This window comes from Ranitomeya imitator, chromosome 1, assembly GCF_032444005.1.
Source record: "Ranitomeya imitator isolate aRanImi1 chromosome 1, aRanImi1.pri, whole genome shotgun sequence".
Taxonomy (NCBI): Eukaryota; Metazoa; Chordata; class Amphibia; order Anura; family Dendrobatidae; genus Ranitomeya; species Ranitomeya imitator.
Window position 1 is genome coordinate 18,242,316 of NC_091282.1, and position 23,131 is coordinate 18,265,446.

At 48.6% G+C, this 23,131-nt stretch overlaps 1 protein-coding gene across 2 annotated transcripts in view; it reads right to left on the reverse strand.

The window, feature by feature from the left end:
* The window catches only part of IL11RA (interleukin 11 receptor subunit alpha), a 175,043-nt gene that overhangs the window by 59,286 nt on the left and 92,626 nt on the right, over positions 1-23,131 (reverse strand). For both annotated transcript variants that reach the window (XM_069745850.1, XM_069745849.1), the window contains exons 2-5: positions 7,965-8,061; positions 5,286-5,346; positions 4,762-4,928; positions 1,522-1,636 (exon numbers count right to left, since the gene is read on the reverse strand). In XM_069745850.1, the coding sequence (XP_069601951.1) occupies positions 1,522-1,636; positions 4,762-4,928; positions 5,286-5,346; positions 7,965-8,061 (440 nt within the window). The remainder of the gene's footprint in view (positions 1-1,521; positions 1,637-4,761; positions 4,929-5,285; positions 5,347-7,964; positions 8,062-23,131) is intronic.

Here is a 23,131-nt window from a genome sequence, read left to right on the forward strand (position 1 = left end):
TTATATGTACTGTATGTGTGTACTATGTATGAGTTATATGTACTGTATGTGTACTATGTACTGTATGTGTGTACTATGTATGAGTTATATGTACTGTATGTGTGTACTATGTACTGTATGTGTGTACTATGTATGAGTTATATGTACTGTATGTGTACTATGTATGAGTTATATGTACTGTATGTGTACTATGTACTGTATGTGTGTACTATGTACTGTGTGTGTGTACTATGTATGAGTTATATGTACTGTATGTGTACTATGTACTGTATGTGTGTACTATGTATGAGTTATATGTACTGTATGTGTGTACTATGTACTGTATGTGTGTACTATGTATGAGTTATATGTACTGTATGTGTGTACTATGTACTGTATGTGTGTACTATGTATGAGTTATATGTACTGTATGTGTACTATGTACTGTATGTGTGTACTATGTACTGTATGTGTGTACTATGTATGAGTTATATGTACTGTATGTGTACTATGTACTGTATGTGTGTACTATGTACTGTGTGTGTGTACTATGTATGAGCTATATGTACTGTATGTGTGTACTATGTATGAGTTATATGTACTGTATGTGTACTATGTACTGTATGTGTGTACTATGTACTGTATGTGTGTACTATGTATGAGCTATATGTACTGTATGTGTACTATGTACTGTATGTGTGTACTATGTACTGTGTGTGTGTACTATGTATGAGTTATATGCACTGTATGTGTGTACTATGTACAAGTTATATGTACTGTATGTGTGTACTATGTACTGTATGTGTGTACTATGTATGAGTTATATGTACTGTATGTGTACTATGTATGAGTTATATGTACTGTATGTGTACTATGTACTGTATGTGTGTACTATGTACTGTGTGTGTGTACTATGTATGAGTTATATGTACTGTATGTGTACTATGTACTCTATGTGTGTACTATGTATGAGTTATATGTACTGTATGTGTGTACTATGTACTGTATGTGTGTACTATGTATGAGTTATATGTACTGTATGTGTGTACTATGTACTGTATGTGTACTATGTACTGTATGTGTGTACTATGTACTGTGTGTGTGTACTATGTATGAGTTATATGCACTGTATGTGTGTACTATGTACTGTATGTGTACTATGTACTGTATGTGTGTACTATGTACTGTGTGTGTACTATGTATGAGTTATATGCACTGTATGTGTGTACTATGTACTGTATGTGTACTATGTACTGTATGTGTGTACTATGTACTGTGTGTGTGTACTATGTATGAGTTATATGCACTGTATGTGTGTACTATGTACTGTATGTGTACTATGTACTGTATGTGTGTACTATGTACTGTGTGTGTGTACTATGTATGAGTTATATGCACTGTATGTGTGTACTATGTACTGTATGTGTACTATGTACTGTATGTGTGTACTATGTACTGTGTGTGTGTACTATGTATGAGTTATATGCACTGTATGTGTGCGTGTGTATGAGTTATATATATATCAGTAGAGCATTATCTCACCGGTATGATGTGATGTATCTTGTAGGCAGAAAAGTCTCCACACTGGAGTTCCAATAACAAGAAAAGTTGTGATAATCGGCAGCCCTGCAGGTGACGGAGGGGATCCCCGGAGGATCTGTAAGAAAAATGCAGAGATCAGGGGTCACAAATCAGCAATCATGGACCAGAGGTCAAAGATCATCAACCAGAGATCAGGGACCAGAGTTCAGAGATCAGGGACCAGAGTTCAGGGACCAGAGTTCAAAGATCAGGGACCAAAGGTCAGAGATCAGGGACTAAAGTTCAGAGATCAGGGACCAGAGTTTAGAGACCAGAGGTCAGGGGCCAGAGATCAGGGACCAAAAGGTCAGAGATCAGGGACCAGAGTTCAGAGACCAGAGATCAGGGACCAGAGGTCAGCGACATGTAATGCTGTCAGCTCAGAGGCTCACAAGCCAAAAGAAGACCTACACAGGGGTCACATCCTCAGTATGGGGCGAGTGTACTGGAGCAGCCCGCGAGCAATCTTCTGTACTTATCCATATAAACCTGCACACAGCGATTTCTGTCTGCGCAGCTCCTATTGACCGGACCAGTCCATCTCTCCACCCACTGACCGTGATTTACAGATCTCTGTATCGTGTAAATTTATAACTACAGTTACTTCTGAGCTGACATCATAATTCAGCTACTGAATAAAATGTTTTATATCAATGATTTAAGTCTGCAAACTCTACTTCAGTATCCCTATGACAAACCTTCCTGCCCTGTGCTCAGTAATATTGGTGTCTACTCCTTCAGGCTTAATCTTATTTAATAGATAATGTGATAAGAAATCTGCAACTCACGATTTATAAATTATGTTTTACCCCCAAAATCTTTCCAAATTGCCGACCACTACACGTCTCCATTATGTGCAACTTGCTGTCAAGTGTAATCTGCAGCCATTATGCATTATAGGAATGGGGGGCAGTCCTCTATCCCTGTACAGGAAGTGGGGGGCCGGGCCTCTGTCTCTCTACAGGAAGTGGTTGGGCGGACCTGTCTCTCTACAGGAAGTGAGGACGGGCCTCTGTCTCTACAGGAAGTGAGGACGGGCCTCTGTCTCTACAGGAAGTGAGGACGGGCCTCTGTCTCTACAGGAAGTGGGGGGGCGGGCCTCTGTCTCTCTACAGGAAGTGAGGACGGGCCTCTGTCTCTCTACAGGAAGTGAGGGCGGGCCTCTGTCTCTACAGGAAGTGAGGACGGGCCTCTGTCTCTACAGGAAGTGAGGACGGGCCTCTGTCTCTCTACAGGAAGTGAGGGCGGGCCTCTGTCTCTCTACAGGAAGTGAGGGCGGGCCTCTGTCTCTCTACAGGAAGTGAGGGCGGGCCTCTGTCTCTACAGGAAGTGAGGACGGGCCTCTGTCTCTACAGGAAGTGAGGACGGGCCTCTGTCTCTACAGGAAGTGGGGGGGCGGGCCTCTGTCTCTCTACAGGAAGTGAGGACGGGCCTCTGTCTCTCTACAGGAAGTGAGGGCGGGCCTCTGTCTCTACAGGAAGTGAGGACGGGCCTCTGTCTCTACAGGAAGTGAGGACGGGCCTCTGTCTCTCTACAGGAAGTGAGGGCGGGCCTCTGTCTCTCTACAGGAAGTGAGGGCGGGCCTCTGTCTCTCTACAGGAAGTGAGGGCGGGCCTCTGTCTCTACAGGAAGTGAGGACGGGCCTCTGTCTCTACAGGAAGTGAGGACGGGCCTCTGTCTCTACAGGAAGTGAGGACGGGCCTCTGTCTCTACAGGAAGTGAGGGTGGGCCTGTCTCTACAGGAAGTGGGGGGCGGGCCTGTCTCTATAGGAAGTGGGGGGCAGGCCTCTGTCTCTACAGGAAGTGGGGGGCAGGCCTCTGTCTCTCTACAGGAAGTGAGGACGGGCCTCTGTCTCTACAGGAAGTGAGGACGGGCCTCTGTCTCTACAGGAAGTGAGGACGGGCCTCTGTCTCTACAGGAAGTGGGGGGCGGGCCTCTGTCTCTCTACAGAAAGTGGGGGCGGGCCTGTCTCTATAGGAAGTGGGGGGCAGGCCTCTGTCTCTCTACAGGAAGTGGTGGGCAGGCCTGTCTCTCTACAGGAAGTGGTGGGCAGGCCTCTGTCTCTACAGAAAGGGGGGGCGGGCCTCTGTCTGTATAGGAAGTGGGGGGCGGGCCTGTCTCTACAGGAAGTGGGGGGCAGGCCTCTGTCTCTCTACAGGAAGTGGGGGCGGGCCTCTGTCTCTATAGGAAGTGGGGGCGGGCCTCTGTCTCTATAGGAAGTGGGGGCGGGCCTCTGTCTCTACAGGAAGTGGGGGCGGGCCTCTGTCTCTACAGGAAGTGGGGGCGGGCCTCTGTCTCTATAGGAAGTGGGGGCGGGCCTCTGACTCTATAGGAACTAGGGGGAGGGCCTCTGTCTCTATAGGAAGTGAGGGCGGGCCTCTGTTTCTATAGGAACTAGGGGGAGGGCCTCTGTCTCTATAGGAACTAGGGGGAGGGCCTCTGTCTCTATAGGAAGTGGGGGCAGGCCTCTGTCTCTATAGGAAGTGAGGACGGGCCTCTGTCTCTATAGGAAGTGAGGGCGGGCCTCTGTCTCTATAGGAAGTGAGGGCGGGCCTCTGTCTCTATAGGAAGTGAGGGCGGGCCTCTGTCTCTATAGGAAGTGGGGGCGGGCCTCTGTCTCTATAGGAACTGGGGGCGGGCCTCTGTCTCTATAGGAACTAGGGGGAGGGCCTCTGTCTCTATAGGAACTGGGGGGAGGGCCTCTGTCTCTATAGGAAGTGGGGGGCGGGCCTCTGTCTCTATAGGAAGTGGGGGGCGGGCCTGTCTTTCTGCTCCTGCTCTCCTGTCTGTCACATTATATACAGACATAATAGACAGGTAAGCTAGTGGAAAAGGACAAGAGCAATGCATGCTTGGAAGTGAGGAAAGGAAGCTTACTGCTCCTATAGTGCTGGCAGAATGTTGCTGCTCTTGATGAGGAACCACCCACTGAAAAACAGTGGATGTAAGTTATAGAGCAGGAGAATAGGGACTGTTACTAGTTAGGCTGATGTGTGTGCCATGAGCAGTTTTCCTTTGTTGTGGGGGATGAGCGCAGCAGGATCACTCTTTTTTACCACTTTTGAGTGAGAGGACAGATGAGAAATAAGACTTATGAGGTTGACACAAATCCCAAAATCATCATCCAAATCCACAATTCCCGATTATGTTCCTGGTCTCACACTCGCTGTACTACAATCGCACCTCTCATCTGTACTCACATCCAGCTCTCAGCAGTATGGTCTGCAGTCCCTGCCCGGAGCGGTCATAGCAGCTGTAGTTCCCCATCATGTCGGGTTCTACACGTGGAAGATCCAGGTCTCCAAGATCAGTGACCGACCCCCACGAGATGTTTGATGATCCATTGAAAGTCCACATGACCTCTGAACTATAGAGAGACAAAGAATCATCATCACACTCCTCATCACCACCCCACCATCACCATCCTTAACATAATCATCATCACCATCCTCAACATCACCATCATCACAATCCTCAACATCATCATCACCATCCTGAACGTCATCACCACCATCCTCAACATGATCACAATCCTCAACGTCATCACCATCCTCAACGTCACAACCACCATCCTCATCACCACCCCCACCATCATCACCATCTTTAACACGATCATCATCACCAGCATCATCACCATCCTCAATGTCATCATCACCATCCTTAACATAATTATCACCACCATCAACATCATCACCAACACCACCCCCATCCTCATCGTACCCACCTGGCATTTTTTCTCCTGCATCTCAGGGTCACTGCATCTCCGATTCTCCCATAAACAACATCTGGAGGAAGAGACAATGATGGGGGTGATACGGTATACACTTCATCACAAAATTAGAATATCATCAAAAAGTGAATTTATTTCAGTTCTTCAATACAAAAAGTGAATCTCCTATATTCTATAGAGTCATTACACACAGAGGGATCTATTTCACGTGTTTATTTCTGTTAATGTTGATGATTATGGCTTACAGCCAATGAAAAGTCATTATCTCAGTAAATTAGAATACTTTACAACACCAGCTTGAAAAATGATTTTAAAATCCAAAATGTTGTCCTACTGAAATGTATGTTCAGTAAATGCCCTCAATACTTGGTCAGGGCTCTTTTTGCATCAATTACTACATCACTGCAGCGTAGCATGGAGGCGATCAGTCTGTGGCGCTGCTGAGAGGTTATGGAAGCCCAGGTTGCTTTGATAGCAGCCTTCAGCTCATCTGCATTGTTGGGTCTGGTGTCTCTCATCTTCCTCTTGACAATACTCCATAGATTCTCTATGGGGTTCAGGTCACGTGAGTTTGCTGCCAATCAAGCCCAGTGATACTGTTGTTTTTACACCAGGTATTGGTACTTTCGGCGGTGTAGACAGGGGCCAAGTCCTACTGGAGCTTTTCATCTCCAAAAAGCTTGTCGGCAGAGGGAAGCATGAAGTGCTCTAAAATGTCCTGGTAGACGGCTGCGCTGACTTTGGTCTTGATAAAACACAGTGGACCTACACCAGCAGATGACATGGCTCCCCAAACCATCACTGATTGTGGAGACTTCACACTAGACCTCCAGCAGCTTGGATTGTGGCCTCCACTCTTCCTCCAGACTCTGGGACCTGGATTTCCAAATGAAATGTAAAATTTACTTTAATCTGAAAATACCTTGGACCACTGACAACAGTCCTGTTCTTGTTCTCCTTGGCCCAGGTAAGACGCTTCTGACATTGTCTATTGGTCATGAGTGGCCGGACACAAGGAATGTGACACTTGTAGCCCACGTCCTGGACACGTCTGTGTGTGGAGGCTCTTGAAGCAATGACTCCAGCAGCAGAGTCCACTCCTTGTGGAGTGTGTCAGTGACTGCCTTCTGGACATCTGTCAGGTCAGCAGTCTTCCCCATGATTGTGGAACTACTGAAACAGACCAAGGGACCTTTATAAACGCTTAGGAGCCTTTACAGGTGTTTATTGTTAATTATTCTAATTTACTGAGATAATGACTTTTGGGTTTTCATTGGCTGTAGCAGTAAAAATTCCTTCCGACAGCTCCCAGTATCTCCGCTTCTAAAATATTGTCTTCCTGTACATGTACTATAGGATCTCCCCTGCTCCCGTATTACGGGATCTCCCCTGCACCCATACTACGGGATCTCCCCTGTCCCCAATGGCAAATAGTAGCAGACCATGGGGCCCATCATTCAGGGGGAGCCTGATGCTAGCACCCGACATCATACTTTCAACTGTATCTGCACTATGGATGGGCCATTAGTGGGGGCCATTATACTATGTGGAGGGTTGTGCAGGGGCTATCATTGTGTGGAAGGACTGTGTTTGGGCCATCATACTGTGTGTGTGTGTGTGTGTGTGTGTGTGTGTGTGTGTGTGTGTGTGTGTGTGTGTGTGTGAGACTGTGGGGACCATCATACTGTGTGTGTGGGGGAGACTGTGGGGACCATCATACTGTGTGTGTAGGGGAGACTGTGGGGACCATCATACTCTGTATGTGGGGGGACTGTGGGGACCATCATACTGCGTGCAGGGGGGACTGTGGGGGACCATCATACTGTGTGTGTGTGTGGGGGACTGTGAGGACCATCATATTCTGTGTATGGGGGACTATCATACTGTGTGTGTGTGGGGGGGACCACCATACTGTGTGTGGGGGGGACCATCATACTCTGTGTGTGGGGGACTGTGGGGGACTATCATACTGTGTGTGTGTGTGGGGGGGACTGTGAGGACCATTATACTCTGTGTATGGGGGACTGTGGAAACCATCATACTCCGTGTAAGGGGGACTGTGGTAACCATCATACTCCGTGTATGGGGGATTGTGGGGACCATCATACTCTGTGTAGGGGGGACCATCATACTCCGTGTTTGGGGAATTGTGGGGACCATCATACTCTGTGCGTGGGGGACTGTGGGACCCATCATACTCTGTGTAGGGGGACTGTGGGGAGCATCATACTCCGTGTATGGGGGACTGCGAGGACCATCATACTCTGTGCGTGGGGGACTGTGGGGACCATCATACTGTGTGTGGATGGGTACTGTAGGGTCATCATACTATGTGAGGTGAGGACTTTACAGTGGGGGTATAATAATGTGTTTGGGGGTACCCTGTTGGCTTCATACCTTATGAGGACCATGAAATGGGCATCTTATTGCGTGGGAACACTAAGGGGCTAACAGAGGAGCTAAATTACAGTGTAAGGGCTGGAAAGTTGTGAGATTTTCTCTTCTGTAACCTGACCGAATATTATTATTATTTTTGGGGGGGTTGTCGGGCAGTGGTGGCCCAATTAGAACTTCTACTGTGGGGCCTTGATTTCTATGTTTGCTCTTGCCTGCCCCATGACGTTTCCTTTGTACTTAGTTGCCCCATGAAGACGTTAATGTCAGGCTTCTTACCTTCCTCCTTCCATGAGTATGAAGACAGCGACACAGAGACGGCGGTCACAGTGAGAAGACACATCACCCGGCTAAGACATTGTGCCAAGCTGCTCATCTGCAAGAAAGCACAGAATCCGTGACATGAAGCGATGGCGGTCCAAGCCTCCGAGTGGGAGGAGAACATGGGAGAAAACCTGGTGCTCAATGTCTCACCAATGTCAAGATCTCTGCTGGATGTCAGTGAAGATCAACATTGAGGGTCAATTCCCTCCAGCCTGATACATAGACAAAGTACTGCACGTCACACATTGTAACAAACCCTCAGATGTGTCAGCAGGACTAGATACAGTGGGTACGGAAAGTTTTCAGACCCCTTTACATTTTTCACTCTTTGTTTCATTGCAGCCATTTGGTAAATTCAGAAAAGTTCATTTTTTCTCATTAATGTACACTCTGCACCCCATCTTGACTGAAAAAAAAACAACAAATGTAGAAATTTTTGCAAATTTATTAAAAAAGAAAACATGAACTATCCCATGCTCATAAGTCTTCAGCCCCTTTGCTCAGTATGGAGTAGAAGCCCCTTTTGAGCTCGTACAGCCATGAGTCTTCTTGGGAATGATGCAACAAATTTTCCCCCTGGATTTGGGGATCCTCGGCCATTTTTCCTTGCAGATCCTCTCCAGTTCCGTCAGGTTGGATGGTGAACGTTGGTGGACGCCATTTTCAGGTCTCTCCAGAGATGCTCAGTTGGGTTTAGGTCAGGGCTTTGGCTGGGCCGGTCAGGAATGGTCACAGAGTTGTTCTGAAGCTGCTCCTTTGTTATTTTAGCTGTGTCCTTGGGTCATTGTCTTGTTGGAAGGTGAACCTTCGGCCAAGTCTGAGGTCCAGCGCACTCTGGAAGAGGTTTTCATTCAGGATATCTCTGTACTTGGCCACATTCATGTTTCCTTCAATGACAACCAGTCGTCCTGTCCCTGCAGCTGAAAAACACCCCCATAGCATGATGCTGCCTCCACCATGTTTCACTGTTAGGATTGTATTGGGCAGGTGATGAGCAGGGCCTGGTTTTCTCCACACATACCACTTAGAATTATCACCAAAAAGGTCTATCTTCATCTCATCAGACCAGAGAATCTTATTTCTCATAGTCTGGGAGTCCTTCATGTGTTTTTTAGCAAACTCTATGCGGCTTTCATATGTCTTGCACTGAGGAGAGGCTTCCGTCAGGCCGCTCTGCCATAAAGGCCTGACTGGTGGAGGCTGCAGTGATAGCTGACTTTGTGGAACTTTCTCCCATCTCCCTACTGCATCTCTGGAGCTCAGCCACAGTGATCTTGGGGTTCTTCGTCACCTCTCCCACCAAGGCTCTTCTCCCACGATTGCTCAGTTTGGCTGGACGGCCAGGTCTAGGAAGACTTCTGGTGGTCCCAAACTTCTTCCAGTTAAGGATTATGGAGGCCACTGTGCTCTTAGGAACCTTGAGTACCGCAGAAATTCTGTTGTAACCTTGGCCAGATCTGTGCCTTGCCACAATTCTGTCTCTGAGCTCCTTGGCCAGTTCCTTTGACCTCATGATTCTCATTTGGGCTGACATGCACTGTGAGCTGTGAGGTCTTATATAGACGGGTGTGCGCCGCTCCAAATCAAGTCGATCAGTTTAATTACACACAGCTGGACTCCAATGAAGGAGTAGAACCATCTCAAGGAGGATCACAAGGAAATGGACAGCATGGGACTTACATATGAGTGTCTGAGCAAAGGGTCTGAATACTTATGACCATGGGATATTTCAGTTTTACTTTTTTAATAAATTTGCAAACATTTCTAAGTTTCTGTTTTTTTTCTGTCAAGATGGGGTGCAGAGTGTACATTAATGAGAAAAAAAATAACTTTTTTGAATTTACTAAATGGCTGCAATGAAACAGAGTGAAAAATTTAAAGGGGTGTGAATACTTTCCGTACCCACTGTATATATTATATGAGGACATTACATAAGGGCGAGCTGTCAACGCCTGAATGCAAAGAAGACAGCTTCCATTCACTGACAACAAGCGAAATACTGACAATTTTAAACGGCAAAAAATAGAAGCACAGCAAATGGAAACAGCGGTACTGCGCAGGGCCCATATATACAGTATTAGGAGCGGTACTGCGCAGGGTCCATATATACAGTATAAGGAGCGGTACAGCAGGGCACAGAACAGCAGGACACAGAACAGCAGGGCACAGAACAACCTGGCACAGAACAGCAGGGCACAGTACAGCAGGGCACAGTACAGCAGGGCACAGGACTGCAGGGCACAGGACTGCAGGGCACAGAGCAGCAGGGAACAGAACAGCAGGGCACAGAACAGCAGGGTACAGTACAGCAGGGCACAGTACAGCAGGGCACAGTACAGCAGGGCACAGAACAGTAGGCACAGTACAGCAGGGCACAGAACTGCAGGGCACAGTTCTGCAGGGCACAGTACAGTAGGGCACAGTACAGCAGGGCACAGTACAGCAGGGCACAGAACAGCAGAGCACAGTGCAGCAGGGCACAGTACAGCAGGGCACAGTACAGCAGGGCACAGAACAGCAGGGCACAGAATAGCAGGGCACAGTACAGTAGGGCACAGTACAGTAGGGCACAGAACTGCAGGGCACAGAACAGCAGAGCACAGTGCAGCAGGGCACAGTACAGCAGGGCACAGAACTGCAGGGCACAGTTCTGCAGGGCACAGAACAGCAGCGCACAGTGCAGCAGGGCACAGAACAGCAGGGCACAGTACAGCAGGGCACAGAACAGCAGGGCACAGTACAGTAGGGCACAGAACAGCAGGGCACAGAATAGCAGGGCACAGTACAGTAGGGCACAGTACAGCAGGGCACAGTACAGCAGGGCACAGAACAGCAGGGCACAGAACTGCAGGTCACAGTTCTGCAGGGCACAAAACAGCAGGGCACAGTACAGTAGGGCACAGAACAGCAGGGAACAGAACAGCAGGGCACAGTACAGTAGGGCACAGAACAGCAGGACACAGTACAGCAGGGCACAGTACAGCAGGGCACAGAACAGCAGGGCACAGTACAGCAGGGCACAGTACAGCAGGGCACAGAACAGCAGGGCACAGAACAGCAGGGCACAGTACAGCAGGGCACAGAACAGCAGGGCACAGTACAGCAGGGCACAGAACAGCAGGGCACAGTACAGCAGGGCACAGAACAGCAGGGCACAGTACCGTAGGGCACAGAACAGCAGAGCACAGTGCAGCAGGGCACAGAACAGCAGGGCACAGTACAGCAGGGCACAGAACAGCAGGGCACAGTACAGTAGGGCACAGAACAGCAGGGCACAGAATAGCAGGGCACAGTACAGTAGGGCACAGTACAGCAGGGCACAGTACAGCAGGGCACAGAACAGCAGGGCACAGAACTGCAGGTCACAGTTCTGCAGGGCACAAAACAGCAGGGCACAGTACAGTAGGGCACAGAACAGCAGGGAACAGAACAGCAGGGCACAGTACAGTAGGGCACAGAACAGCAGGACACAGTACAGCAGGGCACAGTACAGCAGGGCACAGAACAGCAGGGCACAGTACAGCAGGGCACAGTACAGCAGGGCACAGAACAGCAGGGCACAGAACAGCAGGGCACAGTACAGCAGGGCACAGAACAGCAGGGCACAGTACAGCAGGGCACAGAACAGCAGGGCACAGTACAGCAGGGCACAGAACAGCAGGGCACAGTACCGTAGGGCACAGAACAGCAGAGCACAGTGCAGCAAGGCACAGAACAGCAGGGAACAGTACAGCAGGGCACAGAACAGCAGGGCACAGAACAGCAGGGCACAGTACAGTAGGGCACAGTTCTGCAGGGCACAGTTCTGCAGGGCACAGAACAGCAGGGCACAGAACAGCAGGGCACAGTACAGTAGGGCACAGAACAGCAGGGCACAGTACAGTAGGGCACAGTACAGCAGGGCACAGAACAGCAGGGCACAGTACAGCAGGGCACAGTACAACAGGGCACAGAACAGCAGGGCACAGAACAGTAGGGCATAGTACAGCAGGGCACAGAACTGCAGGGCACAGTTCTGCAGGGCACAGAACAGCAGAGCACAGTGCAGCAAGGCACAGAACAGCAGGGAACAGTACAGCAGGGCACAGTACAGCAGGGCACAGAACAGCAGGGCACAGAACAGCAGGGCACAGTACAGCAGGGCACAGTACAGCAGTGCACAGTACAGCAGGGCACAGAACAGCAGGGCACAGAACAGCAGGGCACAGTACAGCAGGGCACAGTACAGCAGGGCACAGTACAGCAGGGAACAGTACAGCAGGGCACAGAACAGCAGGGCACAGTACAGCAGGGCGCAGAACAGCAGGGCGCAGAACAGCAGGGCGCAGAACAGCAGGGTGCAGTACAGCAGGGCACAGAACAGCAGGGCACAGAACAGCAGGGCACAGTACAGCAGGGCATAGTACAGCAGGGCACAGAACAGCAGGGCACAGTACAGCAGGGCACAGTACAGCAGGGCACAAACCAGTGACAAATCTTTTTTTCTCATCTGGTTTTGTTTTATGATTATAGACTTGTAATGCTTGTGTGTGTACAGGAATACGGGGGCGGCCATCTTCCCTGAGAGTCTGCTAACCGCATTTAGAGCGACAGCAGCCACGAGTCACAGACAGGAATAGACAGGTGGTGACTCCTATGGGAGAGTGATGTGGGCCTGATCTGTGACCGGACCACAGAAGATCAGAGGCAATAGTCACAGCTCACCTCCCCTTCTTACACATGAGCATGCCCACAACACTCTCTCAGATACAAGATATCACAGCTCTCCTCCTCCCCTTCCCAGTATAATGATCCCTGCACAGATTACATGAGGAGTAGAAAGTGAGGAAATAGACTGTGAGTATCACGCATTACCTCCTATATCGTATCCATCTATCGATTGGTCGCACTGGGGGTTATGCTGTTGGTGGGGAGAAGGTGAGCTATCTACAGGATAGTGTTGTGGGCATGCTCTGATCTGTGCAGAGGTCACTGTGGAGGGAGGTGGGAAGCTGAGCTGTGACTATCACCCATTATCTTCTCTAGGAATGTTGTGGACATGCTTTGTGATCTGTGTAGATGTCTCTGCGCAGGGAGGGGGAGAAGCAGAGCTGTGACCATCACCTGTTATCTTCTCTGCTAGTGTTCTGTGTATGCTTAGTGGTCAGTCCAGTGGTGCCTGGGCAGTGATGGACAGGAGGTGCGCTGTGATATCACATATCTGCTTTGGGAGTGTGTTGTGGGCATGCCTTGCGATCTGTGCAAAGGTGGAGGGAGGTGGGAAGGTGAGCTGTGACTTTCACCCTCTATGTTCTCTGGGAGTGTGTTGTGGCGGGCGTGCTTTGTGATCTCTGACCATCACCTGTTACCTTCTCTGCTAGTGTTGTGGGTATGCTTTGTGATCTGTACAGTGGTCCCTGGGCAGAGATGGAGAGGAGGTGAGCTGTGATCATCACAAGCATCTGGGGTGTATATGGTCAGATGTTTGTGCTGTGGCATCACCTAGCATCTTCTGTACGCATGCTCTGTGCAGAGGTCACTGTGCAGGGTGGGAGAGGAGGTGAGCTGTCACTATCTCCTGTCTTGCTGGGTGCTGATGCCTCTAACAAGCCAGGAGCTGCGGCAGCACCCTCACCTTAATCACACAGTGCCATGCCTGCCGGTCAGGTGGGTGGGGTGGCCACAGGTGGCAGCACGTGGGCTAGAACAGTTACGTGACACACGTATTCCATGTGAGTTACATGGAGAAGAGCAGAGATTTATGGTCAGACTGTTTATTACACCGCCATCCCGTGCTGCGCAGATGTGCGGGGCGATGCTCGCTCATCAGCTGCAGAAACATCTTGTCCCCGGTTGTTATTTTTCAGCCTCCAGCTGTTATATGGAGAAGATAGTGGTCGTAATCACAGCAGGAGGAAACCAGATGTACGGGACCGATATACGGCCCATACGGGGTTACCAGAGACATCACCCTGCCGCAGTGGATCTCTTATATATGTCAGTATGACATCACCACAGAGCGCCTCATGACATCACACCAGACCACCGCATGACATCACCACAGAGCGCAGCATGACATCACCACTGTCGGGAAATAGGACGTATTTGATTCTATATTATCACGCACACTGAGCTCTGCTACATCCATTTGGTCTGTGTAAGGTACACAAGCTGCAGCCGTGGTCCCCCTCACAGCCCCTCTTTAATCTCCCTGCACTAAATAGCTTTTCCCCTCACTCTGCCGCTTGTGTAATTCTAATCCACTCATCCCCCCCTCCCTCAAGAAAGCGTTGGTTAGCAGAAAACCAGTTCTTTGTTTCCAGCCATGTGCTTCCATTTGTGTATGAGAGTTATTCAAGAGGGAATAACTCAACCGCAAGTAGTGGTATAGGGGTGAAAGTTACATATTTGGGATGTGCAACAATACAGCTACACACCAGTGCATTTCCGAATGTCCCGTACCAGCAGTATCCGAGAAATGGATTACTACTTAACCGGGTCATACAGATACCTCGTGTTTAGACTTAATAGAACGCTAATCTCGAAACAAGACCAATAATACGGTCATCGTCCTTCCATGAGCCCCTCCCCAAGAGGTATGACTAATAGAAGATTTGACATAACTTCCAGAAAGGGGAGGGCATTCCAGGGCGCAGGCCACTCAGTGATGTCACTCTGCAAGCTGCTCTGATGCATTTTGATGTCGCCCCTCCCCCCACCACATGGCCAGCCATGATATGAAAGAACTGGGGCAACCAAACCTCCCCGGTCAATGACATATTTGTGGCAGCAGTGGGATAATCAAAAATATCCCCCCTGTGATTCATGACAACCACTGAGCGCTGCATAACATCACACCAGAGCACCACATGACATTACCACAGAGTGCAGTATGACATCACCGCAGAGCGCCGTATGACAACACCACAGAGCACCGTATGACGTCACCACAGAGCACCGTATGACGTCACCACAGAGCATCGTATGACATCATATATTACCCGGTGTTACACCTCAATAATACGCTATGAATAACCCAATAAAGCGCGACACTGTAATATACCACTACACCCCATATGACACAGTGTAACAATGGATGACATCACATTACATCAGCTGAGAGCAGGCTACACCAGTGTATAGACGCGTGCTCTCTATTATAAGACATTCTAAAGAAGACAAAAGTCTGGAGAAAAACAAGATAATAAAGAAGCAGAAGATCCAGGATCCAGTCCAGGAGCAATGAGATAATACAGTCCTGCAACAATGTATCAATCTGTGCACAACTGAGGATCCAGAGCAGATCAGACCTCATCTACATGGACAATCACTCTCATCATTCACATCGATCTGCATTCAGCAGGCACCTGAGGATCCAGAGCAGATCAGACCTCATCTACATGGACAATCACTCTCATCATTCACATCAATCTGCATTCAGCAGGCACCTGAGGATCCAGAGCAGATCAGACCTCATCTACATGGACAATCACTCTCATCATTCACATCAATCTGCATTCAGCAGACACCTGAGGATCCAGAGCAGATCAGACCTCACCTACATAGACAATCACTCTCATCATTCACATCAATCTGCATTCAGCAGGCACCTGAGGATCCAGAGCAGATCAGACCTCATCTACATAGACAATCACTCTCATCATTCACATCGATCTGCACACAGCAGACACCTGAGGATCCAGAGCAGATCAGACCTCACCTACATAGACAATCACTCTCATCATTCACATCAATCTGCATTCAGCAGGCACCTGAGGATCCAGAGCAGATCAGACCTCATCTACATAGACAATCACTCTCATCATTCACATCAATCTGCATTCAGCAGACACCTGAGGATCCAGAGCAGATCAGACCTCACCTACATGGACAATCACTCTCATCATTCACATCAATCTGCATTCAGCAGACACCTGAGGATCCAGAGCAGATCAGACCTCACCTACATGGACAATCACTCTCATCATTCACATCGATCTGCACACAGCAGGCACCTGAGGATCCAGAGCAGATCAGACCTCACCTACATGGACAATCACTCTCATCATTCACATCAATCTGCACACAGCAGGCACCTGAGGATCCAGAGCAGATCAGACCTCATCTACATGGACAATCACTCTCATCATTCACATCGATCTGCACACAGCAGACACCTGAGGATCCAGAGCAGATCAGACCTCACCTACATGGACAATCACTCTCATCATTCACATCAATCTGCACACAGCAGGCACCTGAGGATCAACAGCAGATCAGACCTCACCTACATGGACAATCACTCTCATCATTCACATCAATCTGCACACAGCAGACACCTGAGGATCCAGAGCAGATCAGACCTCATCTACATGGACAATCACTCTCATCATTCACATTGATCTGCACACAGCAGGCACCTGAGGATCCAGAGCAGATCAGACCTCATCTACATGGACAATCACTCTCATCATTCACATCAATCTGCATTCAGCAGACACCTGAGGATCCAGAGCAGATCAGACCTCACCTACATGGACAATCACTCTCATCATTCACATCAATCTGCATTCAGCAGACACCTGAGGATCCAGAGCAGATCAGACCTCACCTACATGGACAATCACTCTCATCATTCACATCAATCTGCATTCAGCAGACACCTGAGGATCCAGAGCAGATCAGACCTCACCTACATGGACAATCACTCTCATCATTCACATCGACCTGCACACAGCAGACACCGGAGGATCCAGAGCAGATCAGACCTCATCTACATGGACAATCACTCTCATCATTCATATCGATCTGCACACAGCAGACACCTGAGGATCCAGAGCAGATCAGACCTCACCTACATGGACAATCACTCTCATCATTCACATCAATCTGCATTCAGCAGACACCTGAGGATGCAGAGTAGATCAGACCTCACCTACATGGACAATCACTCTCATCATTCACATCAATCTGCACACAGCAGGCACCTGAGGATCCAGAGCAGATCAGACCTCACCTACATGGACAATCACTCTCATCATTCACATCAATCTGCATTCAGCAGACACCTGAGGATCCAGAGCAGATCAGACCTCACCTACATGGACAATCACTCTCATCATTCACATCGATCTGCATTCAGCAGACACCTGAGGATCCAGAGCAGATCAGACCTCACCTACATGGACAATCACTCTCATCATTCACATCGATCTGCACACAGCAGACACCTGAGGATCAACAGCAGATCAGACCTCATCTACATGGACAATCACTCTCATCATTCATATCAATCTGCACACAGCAGGCACCTGAGGATCCAGAGCAGATCAGACCTCACCTACATGTACAATCACTCTCATCATTCACATCAATCTGCATTCAGCAGACACCTGAGGATCCAGAGCAGATCAGACCTCACCTACATGGACAATCACTCTCATCATTCACATCAATCTGCATTCAGCAGACACCTGAGGATCCAGAGCAGATCAGACCTCATCTACATGGACAATCACTCTCATCATTCATATCAATCTGCATTCAGCAGACACCGGAGGATCCAGAGCAGATCAGACCTCACCTACATCGACAATCACTCTCATCATTCACATCAATCTGCACACAGCAGGCACCTGAGGATCAACAGCAGATCAGACCTCATCTACATGGACAATCACTCTCATCATTCACATTGATCTGCACACAGCAGGCACCTGAGGATCCAGAGCAGATCAGACCTCATCTACATGGACAATCACTCTCATCATTCATATCGATCTGCACACAGCAGGCACCTGAGGATCCAGAGCAGATCAGACCTCACCTACATGGACAATCACTCTCATCATTCACATCGATCTGCATTCAGCAGACACCTGAGGATCCAGAGCAGATCAGACCTCATCTACATGGACAATCACTCTCATCATTCACATCAATCTGCATTCAGCAGACACCTGAGGATCCAGAGCAGATCAGACCTCACCTACATGGACAATCACTCTCATCATTCACATCAATCTGCACACAGCAGGCACCTGAGGATCCAGAGCAGATCAGACCTCATCTACATGGACAATCACTCTCATCATTCACATCAATCTGCATTCAGCAGACACCTGAGGATCAACAGCAGATCAGACCTCACCTACATGGACAATCACTCTCATCATTCACATCAATCTGCATTCAGCAGGCACCTGAGGATCCAGAGCAGATCAGACCTCACCTACATGGACAATCACTCTCATCATTCACATCGATCTGCATTCAGCAGGCACCTGAGGATCCAGAGCAGATCAGACCTCATCTACATGGACAATCACTCTCATCATTCACATCGATCTGCATTCAGCAGGCACCTGAGGATCCAGAGCAGATCAGACCTCACCTACATGGACAATCACTCTCATCATTCACATCAATCTGCATTCAGCAGGCACCTGAGGATCCAGAGCAGATCAGACCTCATCTACATGGACAATCACTCTCATCATTCACATCAATCTGCATTCAGCAGACAACTGAGGATCCAGAGCAGATCAGACCTCATCTACATGGACAATCACTCTCATCATTCACATCGACCTGCACACAGCAGACACCTGAGGATCCAGAGCAGATCAGACCTCATCTACATGGACAATCACTCTCATCATTCACATCGATCTGCACACAGCAGACACCTGAGGATCCAGAGCAGATCAGACCTCATCTACATGGACAATCACTCTCATCATTCACATCAATCTGCATTCAGCAGGCACCTGAGGATCAACAGCAGATCAGACCTCACCTACATGGACAATCACTCTCATCATTCATATCGATCTGCACACAGCAGGCACCTGAGGATCCAGAGCAGATCAGACCTCACCTACATGGACAATCACTCTCATCATTCACATCAATCTGCACACAGCAGGCACCTGAGGATCCAGAGCAGATCAGACCTCTCCTACATGGACAATCACTCTCATCATTCACATCAATCTGCATTCAGCAGACACCTGAGGATCCAGAGCAGATCAGACCTCACCTACATGGACAATCACTCTCATCATTCACATCAATCTGCATTCAGCAGACACCTGAGGATCCAGAGCAGATCAGACCTCACCTACATGGACAATCACTCTCATCATTCACATCAATCTGCACACAGCAGACACCTGAGGATCCAGAGCAGATCAGACCTCATCTACATGGACAATCACTCTCATCATTCACATCAATCTGCATTCAGCAGGCACCTGAGGATCCAGAGCAGATCAGACCTCACCTACATGGACAATCACTCTCATCATTCACATCGATCTGCATTCAGCAGGCACCTGAGGATCCAGAGCAGATCAGACCTCATCTACATGGACAATCACTCTCATCATTCACATCAATCTGCATTCAGCAGGCACCTGAGGATCCAGAGCAGATCAGACCTCACCTACATGGACAATCACTCTCATCATTCACATCAATCTGCATTCAGCAGACACCTGAGGATCCAGAGCAGATCAGACCTCACCTACATGGACAATCACTCTCATCATTCACATCAATCTGCACACAGCAGACACCTGAGGATCCAGAGCAGATCAGACCTCATCTACATGGACAATCACTCTCATCATTCACATCAATCTGCACTCAGCAGGCACCTGAGGATCCAGAGCAGATCAGACCTCACCTACATGGACAATCACTCTCATCATTCACATCGATCTGCATTCAGCAGACACCTGAGGATCCAGAGCAGATCAGACCTCACCTACATGGACAATCACTCTCATCATTCACATCAATCTGCATTCAGCAGACACCTGAGGATCCAGAGCAGATCAGACCTCACCTACATGGACAATCACTCTCATCATTCACATCAATCTGCATTCAGCAGACACCTGAGGATCCAGAGCAGATCAGACCTCATCTACATGGACAATCACTCTCATCATTCACATCAATCTGCATTCAGCAGACACCTGAGGATCCAGAGCAGATCAGACCTCACCTACATGGACAATCACTCTCATCATTCACATCAATCTGTATTCAGCAGACACCTGAGGATCCAGAGCAGATCAGACCTCACCTACATGGACAATCACTCTCATCATTCACATCAATCTGCATTCAGCAGGCACCTGAGGATCCAGAGCAGATCAGACCTCATCTACATGGACAATCACTCTCATCATTCACATCGATCTGCACACAGCAGGCACCTGAGGATCAACAGCAGATCAGACCTCATCTACATGGACAATCACTCTCATCATTCACATCAATCTGCATTCAGCAGACACCTGAGGATCCAGAGCAGATCAGACCTCATCTACATGGACAATCACTCTCATCATTCACATCAATCTGCATTCAGCAGGCACCTGAGGATCCAGAGCAGATCAGACCTCACCTACATGGACAATCACTCTCATCATTCACATCAATCTGCATTCAGCAGGCACCTGAGGATCCAGAGCAGATCAGACCTCACCTACATGGACAATCACTCTCATCATTCACATCAATCTGCACACAGCAGGCACCTGAGGATCCAGAGCAGATCAGACCTCATCTACATGGACAATCACTCTCATCATTCACATTGATCTGCACACAGCAGGCACCTGAGGATCCAGAGCAGATCAGACCTCACCTACATGGACAATCACTCTCATCATTCACATTGATCTGCACACAGCAGGCACCTGAGGATCCAGAGCAGATCAGACCTCACCTACATGGACAATCACTCTCATCATTCACATCAATCTGCACACAGCAGACACCTGAGGATCAACAGCAGATCAGACCTCACCTACATGGACAATCACTCTCATCATTCACATCAATCTGCATTCAGCAGACACCTGAGGATCCAGAGCAGATCAGACCTCACCTACATGGACAATCACTCTCATCATTCACATCAATCTGCATTCAGCAGACACCTGAGGATCCAGAGCAGATCAGACCTCACCTACATGGACAATCACTCTCATCATTCACATCAATCTGCATTCAGCAGACACCTGAGGATCCAGAGCAGATCAGACCTCATCTACATGGACAATCACTCTCATCATTCACATCGATCTGCATTCAGCAGGCACCTGAGGATCCAGAGCAGATCAGACCTCGTCTACATGGACAATCACTCTCATCATTCACATCAATCTGCATTCAGCAGACACCTGAGGATCAACAGCAGATCAGACCTCACCTACATGGACAATCACTCTCATCATTCATATCAATCTGCACACAGCAGGCACCTGAGGATCCAGAGCAGATCAGACCTCATCTACATGGACAATCACTCTCATCATTCACATCAATCTGCATTCAGCAGACACCTGAGGATCCAGAGCAGATCAGACCTCATCTACATGGACAATCACTCTCATCATTCATATCAATCTGCACACAGCAGGCACCTGAGGATCCAGAGCAGATCAGACCTCATCTACATGGACAATCACTCTCATCATTCACATCAATCTGCATTCAGCAGACACCTGAGGATCCAGAGCAGATCAGACCTCACCTACATGGACAATCACTCTCATCATTCATATCGATCTGCACACAGCAGACACCTGAGGATCCAGAGCAGATCAGACCTCACCTACATGGACAATCACTCTCATCATTCACATCGATCTGCACACAGCAGGCACCTGAGGATCCAGAGCAGATCAGACCTCACCTACATGGACAATCACTCTCATCATTCACATCAATCTGCATTCAGCAGGCACCTGAGGATCAACAGCAGATCAGACCTCACCTACATGGACAATCACTCTCATCATTCATATCAATCTGCACACAGCAGGCACCTGAGGATCAACAGCAGATCAGACCTCACCTACATGGACAATCACTCTCATCATTCACATCAATCTGCATTCAGCAGACACCTGAGGATCCAGAGCAGATCAGACCTCACCTACATGGACAATCACTCTCATCATTCATATCAATCTGTATTCAGCAGACACCTGAGGATCCAGAGCAGATCAGACCTCACCTACATGGACAATCACTCTCATCATTCACATCAATCTGCATTCAGCAGACACCTGAGGATCCAGAGCAGATCAGACCTCATCTACATGGACAATCACTCTCATCATTCACATCGATCTGCATTCAGCAGACACCTGAGGATCCAGAGCAGATCAGACCTCACCTACATGGACAATCACTCTCATCATTCACATCAATCTGCATTCAGCAGACACCGGAGGATCCAGAGCAGATCAGACCTCACCTACATGGACAATCACTCTCATCATTCACATCAATCTGCACACAGCAGACACCTGAGGATCCAGAGCAGATCAGACCTCACCTACATGGACAATCACTCTCATCATTCATATCAATCTGCACACAGCAGGCACCTGAGGATCCAGAGCAGATCAGACCTCACCTACATGGACAATCACTCTCATCATTCACATCGATCTGCACACAGCAGACACCTGAGGATCCAGAGCAGATCAGACCTCACCTACATGGACAATCACTCTCATCATTCACATCAATCTGCATTCAGCAGACACCTGAGGATCCAGAGCAGATCAGACCTCACCTACATGGACAATCACTCTCATCATTCACATCAATCTGCATTCAGCAGACACCTGAGGATCCAGAGCAGATCAGACCTCATCTACATGGACAATCACTCTCATCATTCACATCGACCTGCACACAGCAGACACCTGAGGATCCAGAGCAGATCAGACCTCACCTACATGGACAATCACTCTCATCATTCACATCAATCTGCATTCAGCAGACACCTGAGGATCCAGAGCAGATCAGACCTCACCTACATGGACAATCACTCTCATCATTCACATCAATCTGCATTCAGCAGACACCTGAGGATCCAGAGCAGATCAGACCTCACCTACATGGACAATCACTCTCATCATTCACATCAATCTGCATTCAGCAGACACCTGAGGATCCAGAGCAGATCAGACCTCACCTACATGGACAATCACTCTCATCATTCACATCAATCTGCATTCAGCAGACACCGGAGGATCCAGAGCAGATCAGACCTCACCTACATGGACAATCACTCTCATCATTCACATCAATCTGCATTCAGCAGACAC